This window comes from Hoplias malabaricus, chromosome 9 (genome assembly GCF_029633855.1).
Source record: "Hoplias malabaricus isolate fHopMal1 chromosome 9, fHopMal1.hap1, whole genome shotgun sequence".
NCBI lineage: Eukaryota > Metazoa > Chordata > Actinopteri > Characiformes > Erythrinidae > Hoplias > Hoplias malabaricus.
In genome coordinates, this window is record NC_089808.1 from 6,983,070 (window position 1) to 6,999,556 (window position 16,487).

At 39.7% G+C, this 16,487-nt stretch overlaps 1 protein-coding gene across 5 annotated transcripts in view; it reads right to left on the minus strand.

The window, feature by feature from the left end:
• Positions 1-358: 358 nt before the first annotated feature.
• arhgef11 (Rho guanine nucleotide exchange factor (GEF) 11) overlaps positions 359-16,487 on the minus strand; it is a 51,897-nt gene continuing 35,768 nt past the window's right edge. For all 5 annotated transcript variants that reach the window (XM_066680642.1, XM_066680644.1, XM_066680645.1 and 2 more), the window contains 15 exons: positions 16,323-16,399; positions 15,004-15,129; positions 14,604-14,721; positions 13,972-14,150; positions 12,734-12,809; positions 11,880-12,062; positions 11,397-11,478; positions 11,232-11,309; positions 11,081-11,124; positions 9,567-9,737; positions 9,233-9,463; positions 7,402-7,476; positions 4,940-5,259; positions 3,800-3,932; positions 359-3,410 (listed from right to left, as the gene is read on the minus strand). In XM_066680642.1, coding sequence (XP_066536739.1) covers positions 3,352-3,410; positions 3,800-3,932; positions 4,940-5,259; positions 7,402-7,476; positions 9,233-9,463; positions 9,567-9,737; positions 11,081-11,124; positions 11,232-11,309; positions 11,397-11,478; positions 11,880-12,062; positions 12,734-12,809; positions 13,972-14,150; positions 14,604-14,721; positions 15,004-15,129; positions 16,323-16,399 — 1,952 coding nt within the window. In that variant the 3' untranslated portion in view covers positions 359-3,351. The remainder of the gene's footprint in view (positions 3,411-3,799; positions 3,933-4,939; positions 5,260-7,401; positions 7,477-9,232; positions 9,464-9,566; positions 9,738-11,080; positions 11,125-11,231; positions 11,310-11,396; positions 11,479-11,879; positions 12,063-12,733; positions 12,810-13,971; positions 14,151-14,603; positions 14,722-15,003; positions 15,130-16,322; positions 16,400-16,487) is intronic.

Genomic DNA, 16,487 nt, shown 5'->3' on the forward strand with positions numbered 1-16,487 from the left:
TACACATCCGGGATACAAAGGATAAGCAATCGATTCATTTGAATTTTCTGTTCCACCTTAAATGGCGCAGTAGTTGCATTCTGTCGCCGCTAGATACGAACACAACTTCCATACCGTGGAAAAACTACACGTTTAGCTTCCTTCCGCGGATATTTTCTCTTTATTTTCAAATTGTCTCAAAAATCTGAAAGACTCACTTAAATGTTTTATGACAGAAAAAAATGTTTTCTGTCATATAAGCTTTTTTTGAGTTAAAAAAAAACAAACATCTCAGTTTAGATGTCTGATGATTGTCCAGTGTGTTATAACAATACAAGGTTTAATAGATTTGGTAAAATTAAACATTGTGGCTTTTCCCCATATCATGCTAAATTGAGTTGTTGTACGTGCCTTCCAGGCCCGAACTCTCACAATCCTTCTTTAGTTGACAGATACAAAATACTAAAAGTGTAGATCTGAGACAGTAACCTAAGGCAGTGTTTGCTACGTCTGGCTCTGGAGTAGGCCACTGCAGTTCTTCCTGCCCCCAACACAATCAAACCAACTCGTCAGCTCGCTCAGAAACCTTTCCTAACGCTTCAACAGGTGTTAGGAGAAGAGAAGAAACTGAAACGTGGTGAGAGAGTCCAAACAGAACTGGGAAAGCCCTGCTTCAGAGTACAATGAAAGGGTTTCCTTTCCCAAGGCTTTCAGAGAAATGTAAGACGGAAAATCGTTCTCAAATTTAATCAAAGGGGATGCATACAATCGTCACGTAAAATAATTTAAACAGTTCCTTTTTTAATGTCACAAAACAAATGAGTTTATCATGAGTGTACACTTTCTTTCTGTGCATCTAACAATCTTGCCATTTTAAAAAGAGGGAGACAATAATTTACACATTTTTTCCCATATCTACAAAAATAAAATAAAAGCAGTAACTAGAGCTTTACATAAAATGAACATATAAAACAAGGGTGCCATGTCTATATTACATGAGTGAACAAGATTGAGAATAATAACAATAATAATAATAATATAAAAAAAAAAGAAAGATGTATACGCAGACAGTAGTTTGCACGAGCTCTGGTTTCTCTGTTTGCTTTCTTTCATTGTGCATTTTTAATTTTACAAAAAGTATGAACACTTGTGGAGATGGAAACAGGGAGGGGTGGGAAGTTAAAAGCGTGAAAAGGGTAGACGAAAAAAAAATGTGGAAGAAGAGGATGGAAAAGGGACGAAAAGTTAAAAAATATAAAGAGAAATAGGGTCTACATTTCTCCACCTGAGTTATACAGTAGTTACATATAAATTTTCAACCCGAAATCCAGTCATACCAGAAACCCTCGGAAAGTCCTACATGGACTGGAAAACTGAGTACAACAGAGCTCCATTTTTCCTTCTCCCTTTTTTAGGGGTTTTAAGGTTAATACTAGTGACATACGCACTCCTAATCTAGCGCTAGAGTGTGTTCAGACGCTCCAGATAGAAGCTAATCTTTTAACGCTGATATTAGACCAGCGCTATCTGCTCAAGCCAGAATCAGCCAATGAGGGGGGAGAGAAAATAGCGAAGGTGTGTGGTCATTGAGTGGATGGAAAAAAAGGTCCTTTCTGGAAACATGCAGAGGATCAGAATCGTTCACAGTGAAGGTCATATGAGACAATTCATGGCAGAACGTTGCATGCGAGGCATCGTCTACATCCAAATGACATTAAAACTCAAGGGGCATTCTGTTAACAATGTAGTGATCACGGCTGGGTTTTACCACCACCGCCACTGTGAAGAAATCTGATCGTTTCTCTAATATTAATCATTTTGGATGAGCGTTTTATGGTGTACATCTGGTCTACGTCTCATCTAATCAGTTCAGAAGAAAGACCTGAGGAATTGACTTTTCAAACACTGAGACAGTCCAGCTTTTTTCAGCTTCATCTCTATGTACTTCATTGTAGCAGTTTCCACAGGAAACTAGTTGAGGCATTAAACCCTAACCCTTAAAAAAACCCATAAAATCCTCAAAAACCTCTTTCAATAGAAGCCCAAAATGTGTTTGCATATTATCACAACTTTTTTCCTGTTCTTTTCTTGTTGGTCTGCGGTGCTACAAATGCAGCAGATAGAGATTAGACTGAACAACACTGGAGCATTCCTTTAAGAGACAGTCGTAAAACTGATTCAGATCAGTACACAGGAGCCAATTCTAATAACATCTTTACAGAATCCCTTCATGTGCCTGTGGCATCACTGAGCTATGGCAAAAACGTGAGGGACAAAGTTCACAGTATTTACACCATACAGAGCGTGTCTCATAGCAGGTAATACGACAGATATTTCGATATTTTCCCTCCGTATGTTGGAAAGAAACAGTCTGGAAAAGGGTTTAACCGTACAGCAATACAGCAGTGAGCAGTGCAGTAGTGTTGCCATGACGCATTGCTAAGGCAACCCCAGTCACCCCTGCCTTAACCATTGTGCGTAAAAGGAGACAGAGCCAAACTGGTTTTTCTTCCACAGAAAGCTTAAAGAAAACTCGACATGAACCTAGCTAGTCCTTCATCCCACGTCCCTCTTTTCCTCATAGTGTTTATTTATGAAACAAAAAAAATCACAATGATACGAATGCAGAATCCTTACTCAGAGCACGTCTCTCACAGGGGTCCCAGTGCAAAAATAATTTGAATTTATTTCTCTCTCTCCCACTCTCCCAAAGTCATCCACCCACACATACCATAAGGCGACCAGTGGTGGAGACTGCCGTTTTGGCTCAAGCTGACAGGTTCATCGTGGGTTCTGAACCAAAATGGCACCTGTTTATGTAGGTTTCCAGTTTATCACTGATGAGGTGAAAGAAAGGACTATTGATATACAAGTGGGTAAAGTGCTGGGGGGAATTCCTTCAAAGGGCAGGGTCATTTCCTAAGCCAAGCCTTTTCAACATCTCATATTATTTAAAATGTCTTTTTTTGTGTGTGTATTTAAACCAGCAACATCACTTTCTATTATCCAGCTTTTCAATCCACTTTACAACAAAAACCATTCTGGAAAATTCTTTAACCTGAATACTTCTCTTTTGAATTCATCCCTTATTTTCCACCTTCATTTTTCTCTTTTCTTCCCATCTCATTCCGTCCCTTCTTTTTTCAGTGTGTGCGCTGAAGGCTCATCTGCCCTGGCTTTCGTTTCCTAGTTTGAGACGACAAATACAACACAATTCTTTCCTGGGCTTGACGCCCCAAGAACAAAGGCATGCTGGGATTGGAGGAAGGGGGCTACATAGAACGTGAGATATGGCAGGAGCGCCAGTCTCTTAGTGTGGGTGTTTGTGTGTGAGTGTGCACTTAATAGTCTTTCACTGTGTCTAGTGTAATGTCAAAACCCTGTAGATTGGACCACAGACTGAACGGGTTCTGATGGACCTCCTTCAGTACCTAAAGGGTTAGAAAGAGAGAGACAGAAGGGTAGTATGATGATATGTATGAATGGAATCACCAGTCACATTAATAATTCATATTCTTTAATAACTAAAACAATCCCCTGTCAAAACTGCACACTCTCTGTCTCTGATGCTTTCTACATGTGACCATCAACTACAGTATGCTCAATGTTACTAATAATGTGAATATAAACGGTCTTGGTTCTTGTTTTAGTAATTGCCTGCCACTAAACACAATTTTCAAACCTTTCCTATCAATAAGGAAGAAAATATAAGTTGAAGCCAATGTCGTTTTGTATGTTTCAGCAATGGCTATCGAATGTGAAATAACATCTGTATTACAACAACTATTACGTTTTTTAACGGCACTGATAACCTACTCACCATCCCCTGACCCTCTGTCCATGGATGGTGTCCTGTTGATGGAAGGAGTCCTGTGGATGAGGTCGTCTAAACCGGGACTGACAGGGGATTTTCTCGTTGTCCTCAGTAGCCTGTAATAGTCTGCTTCAATCTCCTGTCAAGAAGAATGAACGCAAAGAGAGTTCACAGGTTAATGGAATATACAGTGGAACCTCTACTAACGAACGCCTATACTAATGAACTTTCCAAGATACGAACCGGGCATTTGAATATTTTTTGCCTCCACCTACGAACCATGACTCTAGAAACGAACCCGAGCCTCCGCTGAGCCGGCGGCTGGAAATGGCCACTGACCCCAATAGGCGAGTCTCCCAGTGCTCCCAGACTTGAGTGAGCTTTTAAGATTAGCACATTGTAGTTTTAGCAATTTAGCATTAGTGTAAATTGCAGACATCGAAATTCGTGCTAAGTTAAGCCGTATCTACACTTCGTCTCCCCACATTCACCACCTACTCTCTGTTATTCCACCCACCCCCCACCTCCCGTCATCCAGCCAGTGCCTGTGTTACTCCTCCAGCCAGTCGTCACGTCTTCAAGGTAGTGATGTGTAACCACTTAAAACTTTATTATTTCTTTTTTATTACTGTTACCACTGTATTTCTCTTTTATTTTTAGTAACGCTACATGTATTTTTTTAATAATTTGAGAGTGTTGTAAACATATATCAGTTCAAAAAGGGTGACTTTCGGGGTGGGGGCTGGAACGCATTAATTGCTTTTCCATTACATTAAATGGGAAAAAAATTGACTTGAGAAACGAACTTTGCCACTCACGAACCGGGTCACGGAACAGATCAAGTTCGTAGGTAGAGGTTCCACTGTACATTTATTCAACAAATAGAGTTTTCCGATTTAGATTATGTACGTAATTTTATATTATAAAACCTTATAAAAACAATAATATATAATTCACAAAACTAAATAAAGAGACTGCTGAATACTTTTTAAACGGTTCCAGTGAGTGGTCTGTGAGGCATTTTTGTATTCTCTCTAACGTTAGAGAACCCACGTATCTGTAAACTGGAAAACATGAAACTTTCAAATGCATATTTACTGCATTTGAGGTTATCTGTGATATCTGTGTTGAGCATATTGTGTTTACCCTAAGCTGATGTAGCTTTTTCATCATCTCCTCAATTGTCTGAAAAATCTCATCCACATTCTTTATCACATGGCGCTGTCTGCTGGCTCGTGGTTGGCTGATCTCTGTCTCGTGACTTAGTGGCTCTGGGTGCGATTCGTCATTTGGTGACCGGCTAGGGGTCTCCTGTTCTTCCTCTTCTTGATCCATGGACGACGACGTCATTTCCTCTGCCTGATCAGAAAGCTCTGAAGCACTCGCATCTTTGAGGTCATCTGTGCTGCTCTCTTCTATAAGAGCACCCATTTGATCTTTGGGCATCACTAGGTAGAACATGTTCCCTAGATGCAGAAACAAGCACAGAATGTGAAACCACAGTACAGTCGGGAGGTGGGGGGTATTATATTGTGTGAATAATATGATTATATGATGTGAATAAGCAATATATCGCTTATCAAAACATACAAATCAACATATACAACGTTTTTTTCTCCAACTACCTAACTAACCATGGAAATAATGCATTATCCATTACATCAAGCTCTCATGAGATGAGACGTAAATACCTGAATGGTTAAATTGATAAAGAAAATGAGGAATGAAGAGACAGAAAGTTGTTGAGAAAGGATGTACTATAAGGATGCCTAAAAGAACTGTGCTACTTTCTTTGTTAGAAAAGAAATGGTGCCAAAAAAAAAAACACGATTCACCACTTTATTTACATTCCTTTGTGTGCCTTGAAAATATCTGTTGCTGTTTTTTCCATCAAAATTCTACACAAATTACAGCAATGTAAATGAGTTAAAAAGTTTTGCATTTTTGTTACTAATCAGTTTGTTTCCATGTTCCACAACTCCTCATCTGGGTCACGACATATTGACTTCAACACCAAAATCGGACATTGATTGTTTCATGGAGAGATCTGCAGTATACACTACAGCAGTGGTCAGTAACCTTTTTACATACAAGATCACCCTTTGAAATCTGAACAAATGAAAGATCTACCAGTGTAAATGCCAGGCGTAGGCTACTTAAAAACAAATCTGTGTATGTCCCCATCGCCTCCAATAACATACAATTAAACTGTTTACTCACTTCATTAATGTACAGCTGAGGTTTGGCTGTGGTACTTAGTGCCTGAGGAAACAGGTGTTCTGACATGTTGTGCTACTCGTAACTATCCTACAACAGCTCTGCGCATGGCCCACAATTTTTAATGTTTTCATGTGTTTTTCATGGGATGTGTTTCCCTCCGGTGCGTTATCAGCTTACTGTTATTAGCGTTCCAAAACTGTACGTGCTGAAACTAATGTTCAAAAAATTAAAAATGTATAAACAATGCTTTATCAATATAGTTACCTTTAATTACCTTATATTTACCCTCATAAGGGGATTTAGGGGATTTCTTTTTGTCTGTTCAAATGCCCTACCTTTTATTTAGGCGGCTGTACTTACTAAAGTACTCTATGGTCGCACATTTCCACACGGTAGCACACCTCGTCAGAACGCTGGGGTTTAGTGTGACTATCGCTTGTGCTGTCGTTTGTAATCCGTGAAATATTTGTGGAATATCTTGAAACCACACCCGTCAGCTCTGCCATCGTGTTGGCTCAGACAGGGCTCAGACTGGTCAGGGATGCGAATTCGCGTGTCAGCATCTGCGGACACGGACCCTGTGTGATCGCAGCTTTGTGTCCCTGCTTAAGTAGCTCGTGAACCACTGTGGACACAGAATGAAGCAGCTATGGTTTATCGCGATCGACCTGCATGGCCTTGGAGGTCGACCTGTTGATCACAATCGTCTGGTTGGCAACCAACGCTCTACAGGGAGTAGGTACTGATTTGAGTTACACCTTTTAAAAATTCTTCAGTGCAGATGCTCAAACCCAATTCCACACACACAAGTCCTAAAATCTCATACACTCACAGTTTTGCTACAGTTGCAACAGTGAACATTCACCCACTCGTATAAAACATGCGCAAATGTTGCACATTGCAAACCAATATGTGAGTTACGCAATTGTATTTTTATTTACATTTTTTAAGGGCATCTGTAGAGCCAGGGGCGGGCACTGTTCAGAGGTCAGCAAACCCTTCTGACCAATCAGAGGACTTGTTAGGCATGTGTGGAATGCTATTGGCTGAGGCCTCCTTTTTCTGTGACTGAGCGCCTCCTACAAAAAGCATTCTCCAGAAAACAAAGGCTCCATGTAGGAAATGGAATGGAGAATGGGAAATTACTCTTTATCAGATTTCCGATGGAAAAAACATCATTCCAATTGTTAAAATACATTTTTTTGCAAAAATTACTTTAAATGGAACAATAGCCCAAGTTCATTTCAAACCTTGTAAATTAGATTTTATAACTTAAGGTCATACAGCTTGTGATTAAATACTGAAAACCTATGAGGGCACCATTTCTCCTCAGAAAGACAAACACTCTGTTGGGCATGAGTAAGTATAATCCATTGTATTGTTCCCACCTTTTGACTTGGCAGATTGGTTGGAGCTGACATCAGTGATGTCATCAGGAAGAGAAGAAGAGCCCGCACCCACAACTGTGCATGAAAGACAGGTAGAGGAGGTATGTGTTCATGTGCAAGGGTATGTGTGCAAGTAGGTGTTTGTGTGAAAAGCCAATATGTGCACAACGAGTGAATGTGTGGTAGAAGTAGATTGTGTGGCATCAACAATAAGTGTGTTATCATGGTTGTGCATACAAGAAGTAGCAGAAATGTGAACATTTGGAAAAGTCCATGTGAGTGAGAAGGTGTGTGTGTGTGTGTGTGTGTTGAAGAGAAGCAGTAGGGAAAGACAGGGAAAAGTGTATTAAAATCATAGCTCAATTACAGGAAGCCCTGAGCACATGCAGATGAAGGGAGAGTGGGCGAGGAGAGCGAGAAAGAGACAAACAGAGTGAAAAACATATGAAGTTAATAAATATGTAATTAAAGTGAATTTGAAATAGAATATTTTACATGTTGTTGGACTTCATACGTGCGGTATAAATTATTTCTATTGGATTTTTGAGTAATACACATCTGCATCTATTTTGCTCTCACAACAGGAAATGTGCTGTGTGCTTTGGCTTGGGGAAACCCTTGTGCAGATCGTGCTGGTAGTATTCCTGGACATTAGCAGCTATGTTCTCACATACACTGACTCAAATTTTACCCAGGGTCTTTACTAGGGGGCTAGCAGAGTAAAGTTCGGGTGATGTACAGGACAAATGTTGCAGGGATTTGCATTCACAGACACAGCTCCTCCAGGTAAACTGGGGAACATTTATTCATTGATCCATTATCTGTAATCGCTTATCCAATTCAAGGTCGCAGTGGGTCCGGAGCCTACCTGGAATCACTGGGCGCAAAGCAGGAACACACCCTGTAGGGGGCATCAGTGCTTCACAGAGCGACACACACATTCACTCACACCTACGGACACTTTTGAGTCACCAATCCACCTACCAACGTGTGGTTTTTGGACTGTGGGAGGAAACCGGAGCACCCGGAAAAACCCACACCACACTCCTCACAGACAGTCACATGGAGGAAACCCACACAGACACAGGGAGAACACACCACACTCCTCACAGACAGTCACATGGAGGAAACCCACACAGACACAGGGAGAACACACCACACTCCTCACAGACAGTCACCCGGAGGAAACCCATGCAGACACAAGGAGAACACACCAAACTCCTCACAGACAGTCACCCGGAGCGAGACTTAAACCCACAACCTCAAGGTCCCTGGAGCTGTGTGACTGCGACACGTCCTGCTGTGGTATTTTATTATTATTTTTTTTTTTTGATGTTTGAAAGCAGTGGAGTGTTAACTAGAAGAGAAATAAGTGTCAATTGTAGGATACCAGTACACAGAATAACTTTTGGTCAGTCATATTTTACTGTTAAAGGTGAATGCTTTAACAGTAAAATATGGTAATTCTAAGGGTACGAATTACCCTTATAATTAAAGCACAGCATGAGCTTAAGGGGTTTGTTGTTATAGTGAATGTTTGGCTTAAGCAGAAAAAAACCTGTAAGCACTTTGTAAGTATTCAGAGGATATAAAAATTCAATTATCCTAATTAAAATATTCAGCTGATTTATATATGTGTCCTAATGTTCAGACTGATGTCAGATATAGGTCACACTATACAGACCGTGTGAACAGCAGAACAAACAGATTTGGGCCACTTTTACCTGCTGTGTGAATGTAGCCTTTAAATGATGAAGGGAAAGCTCCCCTTTAAACTACACTTTGATGTAGAAGTTAGATAACTGAAAAAAAACATGTCATAAATGCTGACCTTTCCTCACAACCTGAAAGGCTGGCTGCACCACCTCAGAAGGTGGAGCATCTACTTCCTCTTCGACCAGCTGACTTGGACTTTCGCTGAAGGTAGGTTCAGACACCTCTGACCCAAGTTGTTCTGTGAAAGGACTCCTTTCAACGGCTGTCTCGTTTGTAGGGGTATCATCAGAGTCCTGGCTCCACCCATCTTCAAGATCTCTGAAGATCAGCTGTCTGAGTGTCTCCACTGGGGGAAAGCATGAGAAAAAGAGGGGAGGAGTTGAATTCAGCGAGTCCAGAATAGAAGAATAGAAAGTGGTTTTAACCAACACAATTCAATAATCTCTAACCATCTCGAAGTGCAGCTTCAGCAATTTCAGCTCGATCCCCTAGGTAATCATGCCCATCATTATGGAGGAAAGACCCTGATTGGTCGGTTGGGGTTGTAGGTGTAAGAACACTTTCATCATCACTCTGTGACTCTCTCTCCATAGGACCAGGTTCTTCTGTTAGTGAGCCATCTATAGAAGAATAAAACAGCAACAGTGATGTTTATCAGGTTATTTACAAAGAGAAAGGTAGTCATTTTGCAGACCTTAAACAAACACTAATCATCTATTAATTCAGCCAAACGTCTTTTCTCAGTGAACACATTCTATGAATACTATAGTTATAGAAAAACAAGTAGACATTCATAACGTACACTCTCAAAATTAGGTACGGTAGAGAACAGTGGCGGATGCTGGTCTTTCAAGGAGGGGAACCTCAATTTCAGCCTACATCATAAAATGTGTCGGTTTATTTATACGTAAATTCTACCCTCCGTTCCTTTTTAAGAAAATGATCTATGACCCTGTCGTACCAACAAGGCGTCTTTTCCAGGGACTAGACTAGTGTCCTCTCAATGGCCAGCAGAGCTAGGCTGCTTAAACGGCCTTGGCCCATGTGAAGCGTGTCCACCTGTGTTGCCACGGATCTTTACACCAAAGGATCGCTGATTCGCTCATTTCGCTGTCAATCAAAAAGGGATTCAGCCTCAGACAGATCATCCAATCATCATGCAGAAGCTGAGCGTCCGGGCCAGCCGAGGCCAGCCCACTGCCCCACAGACCCCCAGAGACGCTGAGCGTCCGATGGGCGGGATAAAGCCCAGCATTTATCCAATCACTCGTCTCGTTTCCCTGCACTTTGCAGCTTCGCTATTGAACTCTGTGGACGCTCAGCGTCCGCGCTTTTTAAATCACTGATTGAATGATTGAGAGGAAAGCCGCGTCTTTACCAGGGATAAGAAGCTGATTTTGAACAAAATGTTGAGTGTGTTGTAGTGCATATTTATTCAATGACATGTACACACAACAGTATATATTTGATCACTTATTTTTTTACATTTTAGGGGAAGCTGAGCTTCCCTTGCAGTCTTAGAGCAATCGCAACTGGTAGAGAAACATTCCTGGCCACTAAATGTACAAACAGTAAATGTACAACGGTGGTTTTAAAATCCAGCTGTGTTCCCTAAAGGTACATTACATTCTCTTGTAGAGAAGGAAAGGTGAATATATTTAATACGTCATTACAGAACTATGAAAAATCAAACAACATAAAATAACCCCTGGAGGTGAAATTGAGCGTATAAAATTAACTTATAAAACAACAATCATAATCGAATAAGGTAAAATTATTTTCCCTAATGCACACGTTAGTTGCATCATATCTGGTGTCTAATATCCTTTAGAGAGATTTAGAAAGATTCCATTATAGTTTACGTTCCCCTAAGGAACATTACAGCCATTTTAGACAAGGTTTTAGAGGGAAACCACTTATCTCTGCCCAGCTGTCATCTGCCAGAAAGTGAGACAGGACTTACCGAGCTGACTGACGTGGTTGCCATGGAATCGCAGAACAGCTGACCTAGAAGAGGTGGAACAGTTGTAAAATAATTATAAACACATCACTGAAATTCAGTCTCGTTAAGTCACGTTATGGAACAGTATCATTTATGTCTACAAAGTACTTACGGAGCCGGCGATCGCTGGTTTGGGGTCCCCGTAGTCCCAGAAGCTAATGAGATTGTTTTTTCTAACAGGTCTTTCCACCTGTGAAAATATTTGCAAAGTTGTCATTTTCTGGTTTCTACAAAACCACTTAGTAAACCACGGAATAGCCATAAATAATGCACTCACGTGTTTTTCTCTGAGGGAGTCCCAGCAACCAGTTCATATATCTGACTCTCAGAGGTACTGATCACATACAGGGACTTGTTATCTAAAGGAAAAGGAAAGCAACAGTCAACCGAAGAAATAAAGAAAGAACACTACTCCAAAACCAGTTTGCAATTCTACTGTTTGTTTTTCTCTTATTACAAAACTACTTTCTTATAAATGTGCTATAGTTACCACAGAGTCCAGAGGCATAACGCCATTTTGAAAAGTATCCTGCGAGCAACTTTACTTCTGCTGAAAAGTTCTGGACGACTAAAAATACTTTTGAAGCCACTGTTCTATCAAAACAGTTTGGTGGTATATTTACATTAAGAATGGCTTCATAGGTTTATATTAAGAGGCAAACTGTTAATACACATCAAGACATTTCCTGTGTGTCCTGACTGATTAAAAACCAACATATAATGTCTTCAAGATCAACAACACCATCCTTTTCTCACAGACCTGTTGCCACTGATCTGACCAGAGAGGAGCTCAGACGGACAACGGGGCAGAAGGGAGTTTTAAGGTCTGTGTTTCCAACTCCAACCACACCCAGTGAACGAGATGGGCAACGCAGAATTAGGCGATCATCTGGACCTCGCTGGAGGAGCAGCAACAAGTCTGAGAGCAGCAGAGCCTGGATCTCTGGAAAATACACACATGCTCTGAGTGAGAGAATTGTCATCAAATACTCTGCTTAAAGGCAGAAAAGGTGCACTGATTTTTTTGAATTATTTGCACAATATTTTTAAACATACTGAAATAAAGCATATAACACACCTTGACCACAGTGTTGTGTTTGCAGTAAGTCGGTAAATACATAATGCTTTGAAGCATTAAATCTAGACAAAGATTCTCTGTACAGGATGTGGAACATTGGTCATGATAAATATTTTATTGATTTTGTGACCAGAGATATCTGCACACGGAAAAGAGCAAAAATTCACAGATCTCAGGTTTTTGTAGACTTTATGCAGAAAAACAGGTTAAAAATATATATATGAGATCATTTTATATTCTATAAAAGTAGTAGGTGTGAGTTTGAAGAACAATGTTTTATTCAGATTCTCCTTGATTGCATGAATTTGTCATTATTTAAAATCATTATTAACCCGTAAAACTAGGTATTCGATCATAACCTCAAATAATACGGACTGCCACAAGGTGAGATTTGGAAAAAGTTAAACCCACTCATTCACACACAGAGTATCACACTCACTGGAATCATGTTATTTGTTTTTCTAATGTTTTAAAAGAAAAAAAAAAGATTTTATTGTTGAAGGCAGTAAATACATTGCCGTGATGAGATGTCTTACCTACAACTTTGTCTTTACTGACTTTCCATGTCAGAGGACCTTCATGGATCATTCTCTTAGTGGTCAAGTCTAGATTCTACAGAGAGAGAGAGAGAGAGAGAGAAAGAGAGAGAGACAGATACACAGAGCGACAGAAAAATAGATACAGAGAGAGAGAGAAGAGATACACAGAGAGAGATACAGAGAGAGAGAGAAGAGATACACAGAGAGAGATACAGAGACAGATACACAGAGAGACAGAGAGATAGAGAAGAGAGATACACAAAGAGACACAGAGAGACAGATACAGAGAGAGAGATAGAGAAGAGAGATACACAAAGAGACACAGAGAGAGAGAGAGAGAGAGAGAGAGAGTTAGTCTAACTAATGCTAAGTTAGCTGGCAAATGCATATCAACACAGAATGATGCTTAAGCATAAATTAATTTGAAATTAATTCAATTGCTTATTTACAGGAGAATTTGTAACTGTGTGTGTACTCAATTAAGTCAGATGATATTAGTTAATAATTTTTTTGTGGAAGAGTACATACATTTAGATGCATGACATCAAACTATATCAATTTCCAAGAAAGAAACTAAAACCAATAAGAATATATTACATTTGCAAAAAAATGAAGTAGTATTTATATTTAGTACAGCTCCATCCCAACACAACCTTCTTTATATACGGTGAGTTCTTTCTGAGGCTAAAACCAGTGATATGTTTAACCCTCTCTGTATTGTACTGATCTATACATGCTTATAGTCTGAGGTTGATGTTATGTAGGCTATGGTTTATGTTTAATAAATCTAATATTTGAGTTGTGAAGTGACTAATCTGAAATATTCTTTTATTTCAAATGTATACGACCTGAAATGAAGCAGCAGTAAATCTGACATTCTAGTTCATTTTTGTTTGTAATAAACTCATTTAAACCATGTTTGGTGTCTTTGCTTGTTTTAGTTAAGAGCTGCATGATTTTATGTCCACTTTAAATCATAACTGGAATGGGACAGCTGTGCTAAAAACTGACTGCTATCGTTATCAGCCTGATACTTTTCTAAATACTGTGTCTTAAAGTAATACACCCAGGATTTTAAGAGGCTTTAATGTTTCGGGAATACAACACCATGGCAGTGTTATTGTGAAGTGAGGAAGAGATTTAGGACTAAATAATTAATATTTAATGCTATTGGAGTAAGAAGTAAAAGGAAGGTGTGGAAGGTGACAGGTGGTAGGCATGAAATATCGTGGTACTTTAAACTGTGCTGCAACAGGATTGGCCAGCCTCTCCAAAGGCGATAAGTCCAGTCTGCGCTGGTATTGGCTGAGCTGCTGCCTGTGTTCCGTCTCCCTGACAACTTCATTGACAGCCTGCAGGATTCCACGGCAACAGGCCTGTGCCCTCTGAAGTGGAAGAAGGTCTGGGGATCCAGCTGTATGGAAGAATAAGAGTTACATTAGGTCACATGTTTGAGTGTCCACATGGTTTATGTGATTAGCTAAAGTGCCTGAAAATGCTTTGCAGTGAAGTGTGTGGCTACAAATAGCTTCATACTCATAGTACTGGGTTGTCTTCTCACAGTGGAAAAATGGACTTACACTGAAGTAAGAGTGGACCTCAATTTCCTCCTCAGAAATTAAAGCTTTTAAAAAGGGGACATATTCTAACCCCCTTTCTACAAATTAACACTGTTCCCTGGGGTCTTAAATATAAGTGGCATGCTTTGGTCAAAAATAGAACAAGGATCAAACAACACAGCATGACCCCATCTGTCTAAACAGGCCATTTCAAAACAACTGATTTCAGTGACTGTTTCTTTAATTAGAATGAGCTACAACTCAGTTTGTAATAAAAGCATGTGTATGCTTTATTTTCATATGTGTACCTTCAGTGTATTTGATGATGTTATCCAGCAGTAGTGGGTATTTGGTGAGCCTCTGCATCTCAGACACCAGCATGTCCTTTAGCTGTAGCCGACGGCAGTGGGGACTGGCCTCACACTCCTAACAAAGCAAACACACAATAACAAACCCATTCAAATTACTATTCAGTTCCTGGCATATCCTCGTAAATCAAATTGTTAGTCTGATGCATGAGGAATGTTCTAGAAGCCATTTATCACCAAGAAGAAAAAGCCTAAGAACTAAAGATCACCGAAACATGATTAGCATCTAATTTAAGTTCTTAAATTCTCTAAATTTATAACACAAACACAGGGACGCCGTCAAAGTGAAGAGTAAAAATGTGTATCATAATTAACCTCATAAGGAACAACAGTTAAAGACCTGGATGAGGTGAGCGAAGCGTGGATCTTTACGCTGTTTGTTTTTGATGAGCTCCAATGCTTGACTATGCTGGCTGCACAGCTGAGACACCTGCTCCTGGAACTCTTCTCCTGCTGCACCTTCAAACTAACACACAAACAGAAACAGAAATATTAAATCGTATTTATGGATGACAAAAGTACGTCAACAATAAATAAAAAAGGCTAAGCACCAGCTATATGAAAGTGTCAAATAAATAAATACAGTGGAATTTGAGTTCCTAACTTGTGTTTATTGATAGTCAGAAAACATGTTACTTCTTACTAATTCAAGGAATAAGGTTTAAAAGACCACAAAAGTGCACAAATGGCCCAAAGATCCCAAAATATCCAGAAAATGGACTAAATTTGTCAACTTTAAACGGGCACTTTGGAAAGGACCATCCGCTCACTCCGTTATCTGTAGCTCATTTCACTGGCGCTTTTCCAACAATATGGGCATGTAAGGACACCAACGAAAGGTGTTCAAGAGCCTCTGTAACATGGAGGTAATCACTTCGCCTGTTTTAGTTGGTGTTAGTTAACGTTAGCTTGACTCGCTAAACTCGGTGTCTCAGATTATACTCGGCTACGTAGCTGCATTACGGAGGTTTATAGTGTCGGATGAATTCGAGTTCGACTTCGATCACATTTACAAGAATAACGGTACCTCTAAATTTGAGTTTAGCTTATTGCTAGGCTATTGTCATGAATAATGTTGGTTATTTAGCTAGATACTGTCATAACAGTCAGTCATAACGGTGTTTTACCGCAGCGTTGTTCAGCTGTTGTCCACAAGTGACGTCACAGTTGCTTTCAAGAATTTCCGTAGCGAGCTCTGGTTTTTCCGTCACTTTAATAAAACTATCAGTTTTAAAGCAAATTAAGCTGATATTTTCATTTTAATTCATATTTATATATGTCAGTAACTAAAATAATGTGAAATATTCATGGAGGTCCATTAAGTGGTGCTCAGCCTTTAATAGGAAACATCATTTAAACTATAAGCAAACGTTTGGGCAAGTTAGTTGAATTTAACATTAAAAATAACATATGTGTACATATATTTACTGTACAGAAGTTATGGCATGTTTGTAATGATTATTTATTTTTAAAAATAACAGAAATTGTGCATTTAATTTATTCAATTGCCTTTATTAGCTCACTGTTCTTTAATTTATCCATAGTTTTCCTAAGGCAGTGGTTCCCCATTGCAGGTGGTGTGCAGCAAGAAAAATGAATAAGGCGTGTTCAAGCACTGCTAGAACTCTGTTTCAGAACAGAAGCATTAATGACACTCACTCTTGCTAGCATGGTATCTCCAATTCCATGGACTATGGGAGACTCCCTCAGCTTCTTCATGGACTCACAAAGATTTGCTGCAAATATATGACAACATAAGAATTATGATGAACAGTGGAGAATCCACTTATTCAGAAAGTAGGTGACGTGTTGTAGTTGTTGTTA